Genomic DNA, 15,914 nt, shown 5'->3' on the forward strand with positions numbered 1-15,914 from the left:
CCTCATTGTAATGGAGTCACATGTAGTTTGCAGGTCCCATTCCTGTTACGGTATATCTTTTGTTTTTATCCCTAATATAACAAGATACCCGATAAAACAAGGATATTTCAGTGGTCCACAGCTTATAACAAGCTTTCCCTGAAACTGCAAATGCCATTTACAATGATTGAGCACTGCACGTACTTGTTCACAAATGGTCTTCCCGTAAATCTTTACAGGAATGAACAGTGTCTTAGTAGCGGGCTATCGTAAAGTCAGGAACAGAAGTGAATGAACACGGTGAATTCCTATCTGTCAACTGATTCATACATTTATTTCACACACCTTGCATCACACACAGAATGCTAACATACAAAAGTATGAATGTCCTTACAATATATATTTTTCAGATACACACATTTAGCAAATATATCCAGAGAAGTATATTCTTCATGTAATGGCAAGAACATGCAGTCAAGTGAGGCTTGCAGTCTAATCTCATTGATTGTAACTTTTGAAAGTGAATGCTGACAAAGCATTTTTTCTTGAAGAAAAGTGTCAAATCTAATGAAAAGAATCATTAATGAAATTGTGTTCAGCTATTATAAGACACAAATTATGTGTTCGTGATCATTTCTTGATGCTTCAACTTAAACTCTATCTTCATTAAAAAAAAGTGATCTAAACCTTTTTTGGGAAAGGTGAATATGCTTTCATATAAACCTAATTGTTTGAAAGTACTCAATTAGTTTGTAAAGTTGACTCTGCATGATTTGGAAAGTACAAAATGATGTGTCAATGTAGTACCTTGCCACAGTATTGTATGGTAGATCACTCTATACACTTTGTCATATACAGCATGTGTAAAATCTGAAACATACTAGGTTTTGATGAGGTACAAGAAAACATGCATACATTGGTCTCATTGAGAAAATAAGTTGGATTGATAGTGCTCACTCAATTATATCACTGCATTCTTAAATTCAGCAGAATGTATCAAAATAGCAAACTGTACAAAGCTAAATACTAAGAAAGTGATTAGACCACATCCCAGAGTTTAAAAAAAAAAAAATTGATAAATAAACCAAAAACTAAAAGCTTTTTAAAAGGTATGAAAACGACACAGAAATTTCAAACTTGCTTCCCAAGATTGAAGAAGCACCCTAGTAGAAATTTTTGGGAATCAATTCCTCGGAATGTAAGAGGCAAACTTGCAAGATTTGAGGAGATGGAAACAACCTGGGGGTGCTACGATTCATCGCAGGGCGCGGTATGTCCCTGCACCAGGTCGATGCCAATCTTCTTGAAGTCCGTGGCAACGCTTTTAATCATGGCGGCTGCCTGCCGGCTAGACATTGCGGGGATGTTCTCCTTGCCGGGCACTCTGTGTCGCTTTGCATCCTGCTCCATCAACAGCGCCATCTTGAGGGCCATGGTTTGGCAGTGCTCCTGCCGTTCGTGGATGCGATCCAGACGAGCCATCTCTTGTTCCTGGTTGAGTGATAAGTAAGAGAATGAAATGTACAGTGTACCTCATTCTGGCAAATCATTACTCACTTTGTGAGATTACATCAGGGGCTGCAGAACGTTTTTCAGGGCGGGATGGGGGTGGGGGGCTGATTGTACCACTTTGCTTTTAAGAATGCGGTGAACTAAAGCCATCTTGGAAGCATAACAGTCTACCAGTCATAACAATTGTCATAGGCTACACAGCAATTACTGTGGTACCTACTACCTTAACTGTATGGTATTAAAAGGATGATGGTGCAGGTGCTGTAATTCATTGTAATTTAAGAAAATCAACAACAGGAATGAGATAACAACAGTGGAAAGGTAATGTTTAATATCATTTCAATACTGACAACTGGAATACTGTACATTTGAATAATGGAGTAGAGAGTTGATTACCACAAATTTGGTAACTCCTTTGGTGGTGGTTTTTTGTTTTTTTCCCTCCGCCAAGAAGGTTTTATAGTTTTGTTGCTGCTGGTTTGTTTGTCTATCTGTCTATTTGCAAAGTAACTCAACAAGTGGTGAACGGATTGGGATGAAACTAATTGGAAAAGTTGATGACACATGATGAAACAGATGATTAATTTTTGGTAGTGACTGGGATATAACTTAAAGGGCATGCAGATGGGTGGAAGTAAGTTGCTTGGCAGAGGTCTGTGCTCTCCAAGTGCTATTCTAGCTTTACATGTTGGTCCTATAAAATCACAATGAAAGCAATTAAGGGGTTAGCTTTAGGCCCACTATACCTTCCTCCTCTTTTCAGCTCTCTGCAATTTCTCCTCCAGCTGCTCAGCGGTGTAGGCCTTCTTTCTCCTGTTCAGGCGTGCTGCAAACTTTGCCGGAATCTTCACGCTGGTTGGTAACGACAGGGCTTCCCCCGGTTCAAAGTCAATATCAAAGGCAACGGGTGCCGGAGGGACGTCTCCCATAGCAACAGCCATGATGATGTTGTTAGATGATGCTGGGGGGGGGGGGGGGGGGAGGGGTCAGGCCAAAGGGTTAGAACTCCTGTGAAACATTGGAAAGACAAGGCAGTAGAGTAGAGCCAAAGTTTAGTCATGCGCCTTCACCAAGACGGTGTGTAATGGCATGAACACTTCTGTATCAAGACGATATCGTCTTGTGAATCAGATTCAGAAATTATGGGCCACTTAGCTAAGTTTAAGTAACGTTTTAGTCATCAAGACAGTTGTCAGTAGAAAACCCTCTCTCTTGCTATGAAGCTAACAAAATGTAAAAAAAAAAAAAAAATTGGGGAATCTAGACTGTATGGTAGCCCTACTACATATCGACCACCCTTATTGAAACCGACCGCGTATAATTCGCGCACTGAACACTTAGTACGCACTTCTCTGCACGCAAAGCACATAGAAATGGATTGGCTTTGAATGTAGATGAGGATGGTGTGGGAAAACGCGATAATTCACTGTTCATTAATGGTTTTAATCAAGGACAAAATTTCGAATGAATATTTTCACCGAATCATAATGACGGCACAATGTAATGTCTATGGAAGTTTCTAAAAGGCTTCTAAAAAGCTTCGTACAACACGGTGTTCAATACAACTCGGTTTGCGTGCATTGTCAATGCAAAAACAGCGGTCGATCCTAATAACGCGATTTACCGCGGGGAGCTGAAACGAGGCCACGCAAGTTCGTCGGCGATATTTTTGCACTGAAACTTCGACTCGAAAAGGGAACAACGGCATTTGATAGAGCTGGATTTTCTCAATCACGTAGGTCAAGTTTTTTACATGAATTTCAGTGTTAAATATTCTTATCAGGCAAATAAACATTAGGCGGTCGATTAGTAGTAGGTCCAACCATACTAGACATTCTAGGGTCTAACGTTAAATTAATTAACAGTTAGAGTAACACTTCATTCACATGAAATGGCCTGCACTTACTTAAAAGAAGTAGATCTACCAGGCCCTACATTATTTAATTATTTTAGACCCTCTGACGTTAGGTTCTATAATACCTAACATGTTACACTTTTAATATCATGGCCATGCCCATGGCATGGGCTCCTGGCATGGCCATGGGAAGTCGACTCTCGGGTCAGGGCAGGCAGGATGCAATCACACTGAATCAGTGGTACCAACCTTGCTAAAATTTTATGTTGTAGATATAAAGTTCCGTCCTCGTTGCGTTGCTGTCACTTTCTCCTAGACTATATACAAGATGATGTGTAGGCCCTACTTCAGTCTGATCTTCATTATTATTACTGTACTATCGTTGATACCCGCTGTCAGTGGTGAGGCCAGCGCAGCTGCAATGATGATGCGATGATCAATGAATGATGCGATGTGCGGAAAGTCAATTCACAAGACATTTAAAATGTACACGCATGAGTCGTTGCTACAGACGCCGTACGGTGGTTTCTGTGATCTGCGTCCAATCAGCTGGTGGGCGCACGCACAACAGTAAACTAGCACAGCACAATTCCAACGTTCCCATGACACGCAAGTGCATGATACGTGCGTACCGCCGAGCGTGAGAATATTTTGTGTGCGCGTCTGACATCAACATGGCTGCGCCCTAGGAGAATTTCGTTGCACATGACTACTCTTTCACAAGTCGAGGAAATGACAGAAAGTGGCAAGGCGGAGGAAGTCGATATATATCGTGACACTCCAGTCAGATATCTAGGTAAACAGATAAACTCCCAGAGCTTTACCTTGTTCTCCGGTCTTTTTGTTATCTCGCTCGACGTGCAATGAATGAATGACCATCATATTCCTGTGCAGCCCCATATATTGACTTTTGTGTTTGTTGAAAGTAACGTTGTTTAAATTACGACTAGTCTAGAGGGTGGGACAGCCAATGGGACGCTTTTTTTCGTGGCTTTGAATTCCATACTCAGAGGATGAAATTTTGGCTAAAAATAACATCACTTATTCGCAGACTCCTGGAAATTACGAATTCAGCCAACTTATGTCAATTGTTGATTGTTCGCTCCAGTAGTGCCAGTTTTTAGAAAATATGCTTCAAACATACCCCTCTAAAAAAGTTGTCTTTTTGCGCGGTGCAAAATCGCATTGTAAACTTATTACCGGACACGATTTTTGCAATGAAATAATCAACATCTTTCGCACCTAGTCCTTGCACCAGAATCACAATTTATCCTAGCCCGACCAGACGCTGTTAATACGCTACGCGAATACAGCGTCTGACCAACGAGCGGGCACCTACAAAGTGGGGAACCACAACACAACTACAAAACTTATGAAAATTTATACGTTCTTTATAAACAATGTACACGTTACCAAACGTTACTCACCTTAAGTACATGCTTGTATTACAGAAGGTTCGTAAGTCCATTGAGAGCCCTCGTGATAAGTCCGTGGAACCAAAAAATGATACTTTCTGGCGGATTCCCTAACACCGTCAGGGTTCATCGTTGCAGAATTCAAAATGGCGCCTTGATCTCTGCGGAAATCTTTTGCGTGCGTGCGATGCGCTGCTTGAGTGTTGGTGTAGCAGCACGGTCGACAGCGCGACCTTTTGAAAGGGCATTCAGATCATGTGACCTCCCGGATATTGGAAATGGCCTGGCGTGAAAGACGATGTACCGTTCGTGAACCGTTCACACATGCTGCATATAACCATCATTTTAGGTAAGTTATCAAATCTAAATTTCAATATTCATAGCATAGATATGAAGTCTCATTATCATTTTGTTCGTCAGATGAGTTTGAAGTGACAAAAAAATGATCTAAAGTATCAAAATTCAATCCGATCGCATGCTATCGTTGGACCCTCTTCGTGTTTGGAGCTTCGTTGGTACAGCCCTGTCGCGCTACGTATGTACAGCGGCGACTGGGCTGTGTATAGTTAAATTTATCCCACAAATCACTGTACACATTCTCTTCGAGCGGATGACAAAGAAAAAAATCGGCAAATGAGGTTCAAATTTCATATTTTACGGTAAAATATCTGTCTTGAACATTTCGAACAGTTGAACCTTGAACCTTGAATGAGTACTCTCCCAAAAGCAAAGACGCTGTCCTGGAGGGGGCTGTGCTGTGCGGTGTGCTGTAGCATGTGCCTGTGGTGACGTGAGCTCAGGTGCATCTATATACAGGTGCAGGTGCTCGGTGCGGGTGTGCCTCTCATTACAGCATCTTAAGAGTAGGGGGCGGCGCCATCTGTCTAATGACAGGTAGGGCTGCACTCCTAAAGGTCATCAAAGTACCTGATGTTACTACTTTGGCAGGGAGAGTGTTCCAAATTCTTATGGCTCTGGGGTAAAAACTGTAGAGGTGGCAGTTGACTCTGGAGTATGGTTGGAGGTATGACAGGTTGTGGTTCCTTGTGTTATTTTGTGCTATCCTGATTTCTTCTGGCATGGTTATGTTGACAAAACCATAGTGGATCTTGTACAACATCTCGCTTTGATGGAGGATGCGACGATGCTGTAGTGTATCCCAGCCGAGAGAAGAGAGCATGGGGGTGACACTGGATTCCCTTGAGTAATCATGGAACACGAACCTGGCTGCTTGGCGCTGGATGTTTTCTAAGATCTGGCTGTCTTTCTGGGTATGTGGGTTCCAGGTGCAGGTTGCGTACTCAAGCTGAGGTCTGACGAGTTGGTCGTATGCAGCTACCTTCACCTTCTTGTCACATTTGCCTAGGGTTCTCCGAATGATGCCAAGGGTTCTGGAGGCCTTAGCCTGGGTTTTCTGCGCGTGTACACCCCAACTCAGGTCATTGGTAATTGTGACACCTAGGTATTTGTAGGATTTTGTCTGCGTTACCTCTTGCCCATGCATGATGTAGGAACATGTCATTGCTTTACGTTTGAGGGTGATGGTCATGTGTGCACACTTCTTGATGTTGAAGGCCATGTCCCATGTCTCTGCCCATTTTGTTAGGGTTGAGAGGTCTTTTTGGAGGAGTTCCTGGTCATGACTTGATCTGATGCATCTGTATACCACACAGTCATCAGCAAAGAGCCGGATTAGTGATGAGATCTCGTCACAGATGTCATTTATGTATACCAGGAAAAGGGTAGGTCCAAGGACCGACCCTTGCGGCACTCCAGATAAGACGTCAACAGCTGAAGATGAAGAACCATTGATGGTTACTGTCTGAGACCTTCCCGAAAGAAAACTCTTAATCCAGAGCAGAGTATGGCCACGTATACCATAGAAGTCTAGTTTGGAGATGAGCTTGCAATGGGCAACCTTATCGAACGCCTTGCTGAAATCAAGGAATAAGGCATCAGTCTGGTGTTGTTGATTGATTGTTGAGGCCCAATCATGAATAGCTTCAGTCAGTTGGGTTTCGCAAGACAGGTGTTGCCTGAATCCATGTTGGTTCTTCACAAGGATGTCATTGATGGCGAGATGTTTAGAAACATGACTGAGGATAAGATGCTCCATTATCTTGCAGCACAAGCATGTCAACGATATTGGTCAATAGTTAGCTGGATTACTTTTGTCGCCAGATTTGTAGATACTGGTAACCCTGGCTTTTTTCCAGTCTTGGGGTATCTCGTCAGTTTCATAGGATTGTTGGAAGAGGTGTGTGATGATGGGCGACAGCTCTTCAGCATAGTCATGTAACATTCTGGCTGGTATTCCATCTGGTCCACTTGCTTTGGTGGTATTCAGTTGCTTCAGCTGTTTCAGGATGCCCGATTCCCTGATTTCGAGATGTTCGATTGAGTCATATGGAGAAGGACCTTTATCAGGAAGTTGATGTGAGTTCTCTCTGGTGAACACTGATGAGAATTGAGCATTTAAAGCATCTGATTTCTCTATATCAGTGGAGTAGTATCTGTCACCGACTTTGAGGGTTGGTATACCAGCAGATTCTCTCCTCTGAGACTTCACATACCTCCAAAACTTCTTTGGGTCAGTTGTTAGGCTGTCTCCGATAACATCGTTAAGGAAGCGACTGTGAGCTTGGTCTGTCATACGTTGGACTGCATTCCTCTTGCTTTTGTAGGTTGCCCAGTCTTGGGGAGATCGTGTCCGTATTGCACGTTTATACAGCCTATCCCTCTTGTTCATTTCACGGGTTAGGTGGCGTGTGATGAATGGATAGCTGGGTTTGGTTCTGGACTTCTGTTGAGGGATACTCTTCATGATTTCTAAGAGAGATGTCTTGAAGAACAGCCAGTTCTCCTCAACTGTTACATGATCGGGTTCCCTGTTGAAGTAATGATTGGCCAGGACACGTAATAAAACCTTGTGAGAAATTGACAACTGGTTAGACTCTACTTCTAGTTTACGTGCTTTGTCTATGGGAGCTGCACGCACGGGTGACAAGTTGCGGGCCCCTTAGCGCACAACTATTCCGCATCGTTCGTGATAGCTACAAATTTCCGATATCGATCAGTGAACTTTTGGTTCTATTGGCATCTTCAGCATTTTTCCTGTATGTGAGTGGGATTTCATAGAATTTCAGTCGTGAAATGTGATTCAAACATGCATGAATATTAACTATTAGGGTTAGGGTTAGGGTTAGTAACTCAACTATAAATTTGAGGTAAAATGTGAATTTCTTTGTGTTTTTACATTTTTATGTTGCATTTTTTGTGATTTCGGTCCACACAAAGTTCTGTGAGGCTAATCTACGAAGTCTCGCGCGTACAGAATGTCATTAGTACGCAATAATGTGCGTGTCCGGTAATACCATGGGGTCCGGTGACACCATGCTTGCCTATATAATTCTGAAAGTCGATATAAATTAGAATAACCCCCAATTTTCAGACACTTAAAAGTTTGTTTTTTTTTGCAATATTTGTTCAACTCAAATAATGATACTCTACAAAATTATTTCTATAATCTAGACAATGCATGTAATAAATCAACCTACTTTCTCCCAGTAAACTTGACTGATTTTATTAAATAATTTTACAACATAAAATTTCACAGAATCCCCAAATATTATCACTTTGTCAGTTCCCCGAAATTTGGACAGCCTCTCCAAAATTCAGACACGTGTGCAATGTCAATACGCATACAAGGCCGCTGCAAAATGAGCACGGGCCATACCTTGTTGGCGCAAAATTGCATCGGGGACATTGCGGCACCCGTTCATGTTCAAATTTTGGTGACTCTGCACTTGCATTCAGCCCCTGTACATTTATTCACTGCATCGGCATGTACGGAGATTTTGTTTTTCTTTTGTGTTATTGAGGATACCATCACACTCTGAGCTTGCAATAAACAAAAAATCTCGCCACAGAACGACGTAATTTTTCAATTTTTAGCGCTTTACACGTGACCTAATTCACCCACACTTTGGAAAAGTTGCATCGATTCAGCATTTTTGATGGCAAAATTTGGGATTTTAGATGGATTTTTGGAGGTATCTCGGGCACTTTCCTGTGGTGAACGAGTGTGCCAGTATGTGAAACGATGTGATAAATACATATGCGTGTGTTGTGACAGTAGAATTTGCTGGCTTGTGATAAGTGATAAGTGTCCAGATTTTGGAGGCCGGCAGAAAATTGGGGGTTTTACTCTACACAACGAACACCTCATTCAATTTTGGTAGTGATCCGGAAATTTTTATGGATTTTTGAAGGATTTTTCATCTTTTGACATGTACAAAATGTAACTTACGGGTAACGAACTTGGGATTCAAGTTGCGTGTACTAGAGGTTTACATACGCGCACTAAAACGTGTACCATGGTACTCGTGCTCTGCTTGGGCGAGGCACCGTGCAATGACGTAAACAAAAGGCTTCTATTTTGGAAAATGAGTTGCTTGCTTGGCAGAGGTCTGTGCTCTCCGAGTGCTTTTCTAGTTTAGGAAGGGGCCAGCACCTCGCCACTGGCCAACCCCCCACACACACACACACACACATACACACGCACAAAGCATTTAAAAGACGTGTGCGGGGGACCGTGATGATACTTATTTGATGCACATAGTCTATTCCTCATATGATCTATAATTTAAGATTTTCAAGAAAAACTGGCTGGTTTTCACCACCTCAGTTTGCTTGGACGGTTGTTGTAAGTGTAACCCTGCACCCTGCAAAGTTTCAAGCGTACTGCTGTACAGTCTTGCATGTACATTTTTGTTCAGTGCACTTATGGCAAGTTTATGCAGGGTGGCGGATATAGGGTCCCTGGCCATGGCAAGGTTTGGGTACCTCACTATGCTAATTGCTATGATCAGTGTTGAATTTCTCCTCTCTCCGTCCGCAGGTTATGCCAACGAAGTTGGTGAGTCTTTCCGTGCCTTGATCCCAAAGGCAGCAGTATGGGCAACCTACGCCATTGCAAGTGCATACGTACTAGCTGATGCCAGGCACAAGGGTCAACAAGCAGCAGAAGTATGTAAATTTAATGTCATTCATTGTTTTATAGAGATGTTAAATTTAAATAAAAGTTACATTACCAATTGAATCGGTTCCTTTGATGTAAAACAAGTTTATCAATAACCAAGCACACTCTGCGGTGGGCTTCGTGTGATGTTCCAAGAAGATACAGCAAGTCCAAGATTTAGACAGGGTGTCTTATAGTCACTGTTCTGAATTATACCATCACCAACTGGAATGAATGTCAAAACTATGAAGTCTGAATGTTTTTATTCAAGGACTTATCATGGTAGTATTCTCAGTTGCAGTTATATACTCATGTTGAGCTTCTATTGAGCAATCTTTTAACCCTATTCTCACTGGGCTATTTGAGACTAAGTTTTTACTGAGGGGGGGTCAATTTGACCCCCCCTTCAGATCTCGGCCGCCGATCGTGCAATCGCCGCGAAATTTTGCCTGAAGATAGAGCTGGATGTAAACTACAAGATAAGATGGTCATACAATAGAAAAATATTGCCTTTCTATTTTTAATAAATTAATTATGTAAATTTGTGCATGAAATCATATTTTCACATATAACTCCATTAAAAAGACTGGAGGATTGCTAAAATTTTGTGTCAGAATTCCTCAAGACACATCAAACAATTTTCTTGAAAAAAATTAGCACAATTGAAATCAATTTCTTTTGTTTTTATTGTTTTGTTAATTTCTTATGTATTTTATTGTTTTTTCGACCTTTTGTTTTCTATTGTTTTTTTGCCAAAATTTGTTGCAGGCACTTTTTCAGGCTTATCTACACTAGAATTGATTAATTTCAATGCTTAAAAGTTGAAATAATGTAATTTATATCAGTTTAACCAAAAAACACAATTTGCATTGGATTTGCACACGATATCATGAATTTGAGCTGTTTTTTGGTTGACATGCATATGCAAAACATTACGTAACTTCAAAACGGTGTACTCGGACGTTGCAAATTTGGTCTCAAAATATGCGGGAGACTTCAATGAAAAAAGTCGTGAAACGACGCGGCAAAATCTTTGCGCGTTGCGAAATCGTGGCGCGAAACGTCGAGGGGGGGGTCAATTTGACCCCCCCCCCCCCCCAGTTAGAATAGGGTTAAGGTACATGTACACTGTAGTTGGAATAACAACAAGAATAATTCAAGGTTCCTGAAACTGACCAAGAGCTTCATTTTGTTTGATGTCATTTTCTCTTGCAGTGAAATAGAATGGTGGTGGGTTTTTTTTTACCCAAATCAGAGAACTCAAGCAAAATTCCAGTCTGCATGTGTATGCACATGTACCATTGAATCAGATGATTGCTTTTAATCGTAAAACAGATAATTTACAACACAATTCACTCCCATGGAAAGATCATAATATATTTATGTGAGTATTTTTTCCCCTATTGGGGAGGGGGAAGGGGTGGAATAATGAAAAATATGTGATCAGGTAGTGACTAGTGATGCTGAGTGTGATATTGCGAATGTGTTTTTACACTAATTTTGTTTCTTTCAAACCCCAAATACTTTTTGTTTTTGTTTTTGTTTTGTAGCTGCAATGGAAAGATGAATCAACCAGGAAACAGAAGATGGCTCATGCAGTGGGTGATACCATTTTGTGGCAGGGGTTGGCATCGGTAGCAATCCCGGGTTTCACCATCAACAGGATTTGCAAGTTCTCCCTCTTCACGCTCGGTCGAGTGTCCAGTCTTCCAGAACCGGTCAGAAAGTGGACAACCACGGCCATAGGGCTTGCCGTCATTCCTTTCATCGTCAAGCCAATAGACAAGTAAGGCTCAATATCAAATCAATGTATTTCTTACATGTTGTCTATATATCAAATATCAAATCCATATTTTCAAAAGGCAGAAAGACTTAGATTTGGCTTCAGTCGATGTGCTTATTGTGAAATCATCTCTCAAATTCTGTCTTATTGCTGTAGCCACACCAAGAGAACACTGAAGTTCAATTTGGTCTTTTTGCAATTTCATGTTTAGGCTGATATTTCAATACACATTTTTCTTGTAAAACTACAAAAGCCAAAAGATAATTAAATCTTTCTTGAGATGATGGTGCTACGCTGTATTACTGTTTACTATTGTTTTGCTTTCTTTATTTTTATCCTTTTTTGAGGGTGGGGTTACAAAAAAAAAAAATCAGAACAAACAATCATAATTAGTTGAACACTTTGTAGGGTCTGGTGACTAGAACCAAAATTTGACTGGCATCAGTGCTTAATGATATGAAAGAAATTACTGAGAATCGCCTAACTTCAAATGTATAAACCATCCTTCTCTTAACCATTAAGTAAGAGAAAGAACAAGATTGTATGTATATATTTCAAATATGTTGGCAGGCTCTTAAAAAAAAAAAGAAAAGAAGATAATATTCTCCGTGATGGTTTTCTTTGACACCAAGTATTTTTCAGTTGATACCATTCAATGCTGGTATGCATGATGGACAAACTAACCTCACCTTAAATTGTTTCCCCTGTAGGAGTGTTGACTACATGATGAACAACTCAGTGAGGAGGTGGTATCACATAGAACCACCTGAACAGAAGCTGGTCCACCATCGCAGGTAGCAGAAGGATGACTGACTACTCCCTTTTGGAAGCAGATTTAGGATGCTGTGTGACAGTCCAACGAATTCTTCTCTTCCCCTCACCTCCCCCCCCCCCCCCCCTTGGAGAAAAAAAAAAAAAGATAAATAATGAAGTGAATAGATACAGAGTACATCAAACGTGTAAAGACATGGAAGATCTGGAGTTGACAGAGACTTTGCCATTATTAATAAGTGACTTTATCATCTTATTGACTTTGATTTTCATATCATAACCTTCACTTTGTCACCAGTGTGAACTGTGTACCTGCAACAAAACTTGCTTGTGCACCAACTTCACACCCTAATATGCACCATTCTTGAGTAGATGCACTGATAGGAATTTGTGGTATTTTCTTTTGTTTTTCTCAGGAAAAAAAACAAACAAACAAGCAAGAAAACAGTATTCAAAAATTACAATATTTCCAGATGGAGGAAAGGGGGTGGGTTTCTACACATTGCAGTCAGTCATCTGATTATCTGATTAGATAAGCGTGAATGTGCAATCGTTTTTGGAAAGGTTGATGAATGGACAGAGAGATATTACTTGTGACTAAACAGAAATAGAATGTACTATTTCATATGCCCTTTGAGGCATTGAGTACTGTCCCAGCACTCGGCATTTACCCAGTATCATGTACTGTAAAAGTGGATATTTTCGTGCGACTAATTTTTCGCGCTTGGCTGGGTAAGAAGAGTTTCGCGTGTTTTTGATTCTGCGAAATCGGGTCATCAACTACTGGAACATATGGTATGCAAAAATATTCGTGTGCTTTTATTTTTCGCGCTAGCTTGTGGTTGCGCGAAATGCGAGAAAATTTCAACACCACGAAAATTTCCACTTGTACGGTATAAGACATTCATTTGAGCAAGGAGGTGTTATAGAAGGAGTAGAAACCACAGAGAAGTTATGTGCTGTATCGCAGGTGTTAGTTAATTGCATTGACAAAAAAAGAGCTTTTCTGCTGATATATGAATCATTCTTACATCACAATAATCCTAGGAATGGTTTTGCTGTCCCTGTCAATATTTTTTGGCAGAAATTATTTGGTGTTTAAAGTACAGGGTACAGGACACTGAAAGAAATATCAGTTAAAAAAAAAAAATAATTGTATTTCTTTAACTGTAAAATGCTGACAAACAGACAGAAATACGCCTTGGCCAATTACTTAATCCAAAAGATTTTACATTCAGGTGTTGAAACTGGCGAACAAACGTAAATGTGCACATGATGGTCAAATGATAATTTTTAAGAGATTCTAATATTTTGGGGTATTTTTTTTTCAGTCCTTAGGGCACTAATATCAAGAAGATTTTAAGAAAAACATGAATGATTTGTTCTGAAAAATATTGCCACCAAGTTCCATACAGGATTTCAACAGTTCCTCCTAATTTCAAATGTGTCCTAAAATTGTCGAAATAAAGAACAATTTTTTGGTTGCCATGTCCGACCTCTATAGAAGAGTGGCTTAGAGCATGGAACATCAAAGTTATTAAGTGTACAATATTGTCACAGTGTAGAACCTCTGCATAAATTTGCTCAAATTATGAAGAAGATTCCACTCCTTCTGTGACACCTTCTGATTTGAGGTATTTTGTACTGGAATTCAGGGTGTGTATATGAAATTGAAGTAAATTCTGTTGGGCACGAGTGTCGGTCAAGTAAAAGTGTGTGAATGAGAAAGCACAAATTGTCAAGCATTGTTTGATTATTTATGAAGGAAATATATATGTATGTATTTCTCAACACAAGATCAATGTGATTGATGTGCCTATCTATCCAGTGTTATGGATGCGCTTCCTAAGAGTTTCTTCGGACTAAGAAATGTTCTTATATGTGGCAATTACAGGAAAAGGAGACCCAAATAGGGCTACATATATGGATTCAGGGAATGTAGCAATATTAGTGAACACATCAGCAATGTACTGGGAAAATCAGATGATTTATTCAAAAGTTGTAAATATTTAAAGTTTCCAAGCTACCATCGCTGGCTGAGAAGACTACAATATTTTGTTATATTGAATGGGTTAGTCAAATACCGGTTAGTGATTGGCTAAACACAGTCATGTGATGGAGGTACATTCGTTATGTTCGCCCACGGGCGAACATTCTTGTAATGTTCTCCCATGGGAAAACATTTTCACGGAACAAATGACAGAAGGCCTAGGACTGCGCACGCACAGTGAATTTGGCTCTGCGCGATCGAGCGAGCGATCGAGTGCGTTGTGCTGGTGGTTGACGTATTTGACGTATTTGACGTATCGTATTTGACTAACCCATATAATATAACAGATGATGACTTGTTGTCGGGAACATGTACCAAATGTTCCACCCTCAGGGTTTGAAATGCTATTTCAGGAGGCTGTAAGTCCCTCGACTTCGTCTCAGGACTTATAACCTCCCTCCATAGCATTTCACATTTTGTCTTGGGACTTATAGCCTCCCTCAATAGCATTTCAAACCCTTCGGGTGGAACATTCGGTATATTCCCTCCCCCGCCAGTCATCATCTATATAATGTTACATATGGACAACATTATAAAGAAAATGCAATGTATGGAGAAACTTTAACATATTTTCACTTTTGTAGCATGATGAAAGAGTGCTAAACTTACCTCTTTCATATGGCAAGGGAAATACATTACCCTTAATAGAAGTCAGTTGCAAGTGGAGGAAATATGCACTTTTTGTTAAAAATTAAATTTTGTGGAATTCTCTTTATACAGTGTACATTGTATTTTCTGTATACATTATTGTCCATACATACATCACATGAACTGCAGTAGTTATCTTCCAGCATTGACTGCACCAAAACTTTAAAAAATTCAAAACTTTGCAACAGAATGTTGTAGTTTCCATGAACTGCAGTAGTTTTCTCTTCTAGTAATGACTGCACCAAAGCTTTAAAAAATTCAAAACTTTTCGACAGATTGTCCAATTCTCATCAAACTTCACTTACTTGTTCTACTGATATTGCTGCATTCACTCAATGCACATGTGCATCTGTTTTTCATTCCCCTTAAATATTAGAAACAAAATGGTATGTTCCCTCACTTCCATTTCACTTTTGTCACATATTGCAATAAAACATATAAACTACCCTGGGTTGGAAGTGTTACTGAGGGACTTGCCATCTTCCAAAAAATACCAGTCCAAACTTAGTGATGTGAAAGCATTTGAGGTATAGAATGTGTATTCTAAAAAAGCATACTATTAGGTCAATATCATATTATGTATATTATGTGGGTTTGTGTTTCATCAAACAAAGACGCAGTGAGAATGCCATGGACATGAAGATATATATTTGAACAAGTAAAAGTCAATGACCATTTCCCGTCCTGGGCTAATCCCCCATCCCCCCCCCCCCCCCACCATTGCCCAGTACTCTACAAGTAAAGGAAACTTACTGTCGACCTCGCCTAAAGTTTAATCTATTGGGACTGAAGAAATAGCTTCGACTTGGAGAAAATTGGAGTTATGAGGGATTAAAATCAACAGAATATAAAGAGAAGAGGACTGGAAAAGACCTTCGACT

The 15,914-nt window shown here is 40.3% G+C and overlaps 2 protein-coding genes across 3 annotated transcripts; one reads left to right on the top strand and one right to left on the bottom strand.

Moving 5' to 3' along the window:
- Positions 1–284: 284 nt before the first annotated feature.
- On the bottom strand, positions 285–3,820 carry LOC140227200 (uncharacterized). Of its 2 annotated transcripts, none has more exons than XM_072307628.1 (3): positions 3,596–3,820; positions 2,238–2,499; positions 285–1,470 (listed from the first exon to the last, which is right to left on the bottom strand). In XM_072307628.1, the coding sequence occupies exons 2-3, from the start codon at positions 2,430–2,432 to the stop codon at positions 1,228–1,230; spliced, it is 438 nt and encodes a 145-aa protein (XP_072163729.1). In that variant the 5' UTR covers positions 2,433–2,499; positions 3,596–3,820; the 3' UTR covers positions 285–1,227. The 2 variants fall into 2 exon arrangements, with proteins under 2 accessions (XP_072163729.1, XP_072163728.1); XM_072307627.1 differs by having other exon boundaries at positions 2,238–2,452; positions 3,596–3,819.
- Positions 3,821–4,013: 193 nt separating this feature from the next.
- Positions 4,014–14,146, top strand: LOC140227202 (mitochondrial fission process protein 1-like). The gene is made up of 4 exons (XM_072307629.1): positions 4,014–4,142; positions 9,662–9,789; positions 11,332–11,567; positions 12,275–14,146. Exons 1-4 carry the CDS (start codon positions 4,052–4,054, stop codon positions 12,360–12,362), a joined length of 543 nt encoding a protein of 180 aa, XP_072163730.1. The 5' UTR covers positions 4,014–4,051; the 3' UTR covers positions 12,363–14,146.
- The last annotated feature ends 1,768 nt before the right edge of the window (positions 14,147–15,914 follow it).

This window comes from Diadema setosum, chromosome 4 (genome assembly GCF_964275005.1).
Source record: "Diadema setosum chromosome 4, eeDiaSeto1, whole genome shotgun sequence".
NCBI lineage: Eukaryota > Metazoa > Echinodermata > Echinoidea > Diadematoida > Diadematidae > Diadema > Diadema setosum.

Bases quoted from the DNA above. Each gene is read 5' to 3' on its own strand.
- LOC140227200 (XM_072307628.1), bottom strand. From the start codon at position 2,432: ATGGCTGTTGCTATGGGAGACGTCCCTCCGGCACCCGTTGCCTTTGAT. The intron at 1,471-2,237 runs GTATAGTGGGCC...TCACTCAACCAG, and splicing joins GAGCTGAAAAGAGGAGGAAG to GAACAAGAGATGGCTCGTCT.
- LOC140227202 (XM_072307629.1), top strand. From the start codon at position 4,052: ATGACTACTCTTTCACAAGTCGAGGAAATGACAGAAAGTGGCAAGGCG. The intron at 4,143-9,661 runs GTAAACAGATAA...CTCCGTCCGCAG, and splicing joins CACTCCAGTCAGATATCTAG to GTTATGCCAACGAAGTTGGT. The intron at 9,790-11,331 runs GTATGTAAATTT...TTTGTTTTGTAG, and splicing joins AGGGTCAACAAGCAGCAGAA to CTGCAATGGAAAGATGAATC.